The sequence below is a fragment of the Phaethon lepturus genome, unplaced genomic scaffold (genome assembly GCF_000687285.1).
Source record: "Phaethon lepturus isolate BGI_N335 unplaced genomic scaffold, ASM68728v1 scaffold38567, whole genome shotgun sequence".
NCBI lineage: Eukaryota > Metazoa > Chordata > Aves > Phaethontiformes > Phaethontidae > Phaethon > Phaethon lepturus.
The window spans coordinates 1-3343 of NW_010554736.1; the positions used below are offsets into that span (position 1 = coordinate 1).

Consider the following 3343-nt stretch of genomic DNA (forward strand, 5'->3'; position numbering starts at 1 on the left):
GGGCCTTTTTTCCCGGGTGTTACTATAAACCGCTTTCCGCAGCAGAGTTGTTTCTGCGCGTCCCTCGGGGACGGCTCGGCGCCGAGCGCGCTGGCAGTCGTGTTCCCCACCGCCGCGCTCGAGCCGCTCGCGTACCTGAAGTGCTGGGGCCGCCCCCCAGGCCGGCTGTGCTGCCAGCCGGGCCTGCTCGCTTACGGAGGGGTTCTCTGTGCTTGGGAGTGTGGAGAGGAAGGTTGTTACTCTGATACCAAAAGAAGTGTCATCGTGTGATTAACACAGGACGCTGGAAGCAGCTGTTGTGGGTTTAGTCCTGGTTGCAGAATGCAGGCATCTTCTAGAGCTTGAAGTTGTTTGCTGTGAGCCTCAGCGCTCCTGTATGTACATATGCGTATGTATATTTAAAGATATGATACTTAATTATTGAATTATGCTGCAGAGTTTGTGCACAGCCGAGCTCAGCAATGAAAGAAAACATTGCACTTACCTCATTACGTGACATTAAATACTGTAACAACGTCTTTAATGAAAACAAAACAGACATTTTTTTTTTCCTTTCTGTTAGGTGCAGACATTGCTTCAGCAAATGCAGGACAAATTTCAAACCATGTCTGACCAAATAATTGGAAGAAATATCCTTTTTTTAAAGTTAGATGGGTGCTGAACACTACAGATGCACAAATATCTAAAGTATATTTACTGGTGGGATTTGTGAGATAAAGTGACCATAAAAGCTTGAGCGAAGCTGTAATAAAAAACAACAAAACAAAAAGAACCCAACCACTACTAGATTGCAAGCATATTCCTTAACTCTAGTGAACTTGATGACATGAGCTGTCGCATAGATGACCTGGAGAAGAACATAGCAGACCTCATGACGCAAGCGGGAGTAGAAGAATTGGAAGGCGAGAACAAGACCCCTGCTACTAACAAGAGTTAAAGTGAGACAGTTTCTTGTTAGCCTTGAAACAAATCCTCAGGTCACTTGGAATTACTGACTTCAATATAGATGGAATTTTTCCTTTGATTTGTGAGGTAGTCTGAAATTAATTCAGAGCTGCTCTGTACACTATAATAGAAAAAGCTCTCCTCAGCAGGCTGCTCCTAGCCTGTTCAGCAGGGTTGTTTTTTCACCAGTATTGGGAGGAGAATTATTTTCTTTGTGTCTAGTTAGTTTTGAGGAAGTGCAATAGCTATATTCACCCTCTGTTACTCGCTCACTCTGGTACTCTTAGTCAGAACTGAAATAGCGACTGTCTTCACAGCACAGGAAGGAGAAGAGACAGGAAAAAATATCAGTAGCAAAGCAAGCTCTTCTCTCATCATATTTGAGCCTTCTGAAAAGGACCATAAATGTCATGAACGTTACCAACATCAGCTCCAATTCCAGAGCTGGAAAGCTAGTGTAAGCATGGTGCTACTCTTCCATCTTGCGCTGCATCCTGTAGACTTTAGCTCCCACTAAGCTGCTAAAGACTGTAGACTTGCTGCTGTGCACAGGGGCTAATGAGTGAGTTACTGTTGATCAGTTGTAAAAAAGTTAGAAGCTTGCTGGGAGTATGTGACTCGCATGTACCACTGCAAAGTGGCAGGTCTGAACTCGGACAGTGTAAGACAACACTGAGACAATGAGACAAGGCGTATTCTAGGGCAACACTCCCTGGAAAAAGAAATGTCTTACTGAAATGTAAATGTGATGCTATTATATATTCTTCTTATGTAATTTCTTAATTGATAACCTTCCCCTGCGTTACACAAAAACATTGGAGAAGTAGGTGTTTCATCTACTTGGCAAGCAGCAGTTGAAAATCTAGTACAGAAACATGTAAATAAGTTCAAGTGATCAGGTAGCACCACACAGAGTATTTACAACAATTGCTAAAAGCATTTCAGAAAATGGGGGCAATGCAAGAGTGCCAAAAACGTTAGAGCATAAAGAAGGGTGGTGTGATGCTTAATTATAATATGTGAGCCCTAAGATTACACTTCAGTTCATATAGAGCTTGATTTTTGTAATCCATGGAAGGAAACTGGTAAATAAAGTACTAGATGTATCATGTTAGATTAACAACTTTTGTCTTTTAAGGTGGCTAAGACAGATATATCTCAGCTGTTCTTAGGCTTGAAATTCTGAGGTCATATCTAGAGTATTATGCAGCCTGTATAACAGGCACATGTGTTTGAAATGGGTATTCATCTTGCTCATTAAGATACCTATTTTTTGTGATACTTTGACAGAAATACAAATTATTACGGGCTTCATTGCCCCCAGTGCCAGTTCCCTTAGCCTGAACCCCACAAATGAAAATTTCTGATGAGCATGATTCTCTTAATTCTTCTCAGTAATGTATTCTTTTTTTATTATTTTTCCCCAACAGGTTGCCAATAGCTTGAGATGAATCCTGGAAGACTTTTTTTTTTTTCCATACAAATCCTTGGAATTACAGAGCAGCTTTTTGCAACTACTGTGTGTAAAAGCATTTTTATATTGTTATAAAGCTTGCATTCCTAATGTATATTGTATAGTTAGGGATAGGTTAGTTTATATTTTCATCTGCATACTGTAATTTCACTTTTTGAATTCTTGTTACGAGGATCAATTAGTTGTGTTATTAAAACACAGATCTTATGGATCTTAACTACTGGGTGTATTTTTTTGTGAAGGCACTTTTCTCTCTTTCTGGTACTTTTTCTAGACGTTTCATTTTTGATAGCCAAGCGTCTAGCGACTCCCATGAAATGGAGATTTTAACTTGTCCTACGTAACTTTGTGGAGTGAAGCACAAGATTGAAACTCTGCATTAATCCTAGGTCTACGCATCAGTCGCTCAACTAGTTGAGGCCTATGTGTTGTTTTCTCATAAATGTAATAGGATAAGACACTGAACATCAAAATCGTATCTCATTCTCCTGGTATTACTTAACCTGTGTGTTCCTAGAACATAAATTAGAAATAGAGATTTAACATTAGAGACATCTGTACACAGCTGAGCAACCACTGCCATTCAAATCTGTTATATTTAGACAGACAAGGAACCGTTAACTATGAAAAATCTCACTGTGAGATTTAAACTTTTTAGTACTGTAAAACTCCTTCAAAAATGACTGTGTCATTTAGCATTGTGTTTGAACAGTAATTATGGTTAGCTTAGTGATACTGGAGATAGAGATGGCATTCCGGGAGTGTCTGTATGTGGTCTTTCTGTTTAAATCACCGGCTCACTATACTGAACAGTTGCTAACAAAGCAATGGTATAGTGAGTAACAAAAAAGGAGAGAACCCAGTTAGAATTGTAAAGCCTCGCTTCTCTTTGAATAACAGCTCAGCAGAACTCTTCAAAGTATT

At 39.8% G+C, this 3343-nt stretch overlaps 1 protein-coding gene across 1 annotated transcript; it reads left to right on the forward strand.

The window, feature by feature from the left end:
* Positions 1-562: 562 nt before the first annotated feature.
* HSBP1 (heat shock factor binding protein 1) lies at positions 563-937 on the forward strand (the record flags this gene model as incomplete). The annotated part of the gene is made up of 2 exons (XM_010291947.1): positions 563-629; positions 819-937. Coding segments are annotated over 2 exons (186 nt in total), but the record flags the coding sequence as incomplete, so codon positions are not given.
* Positions 938-3343: the final 2406 nt, after the last annotated feature.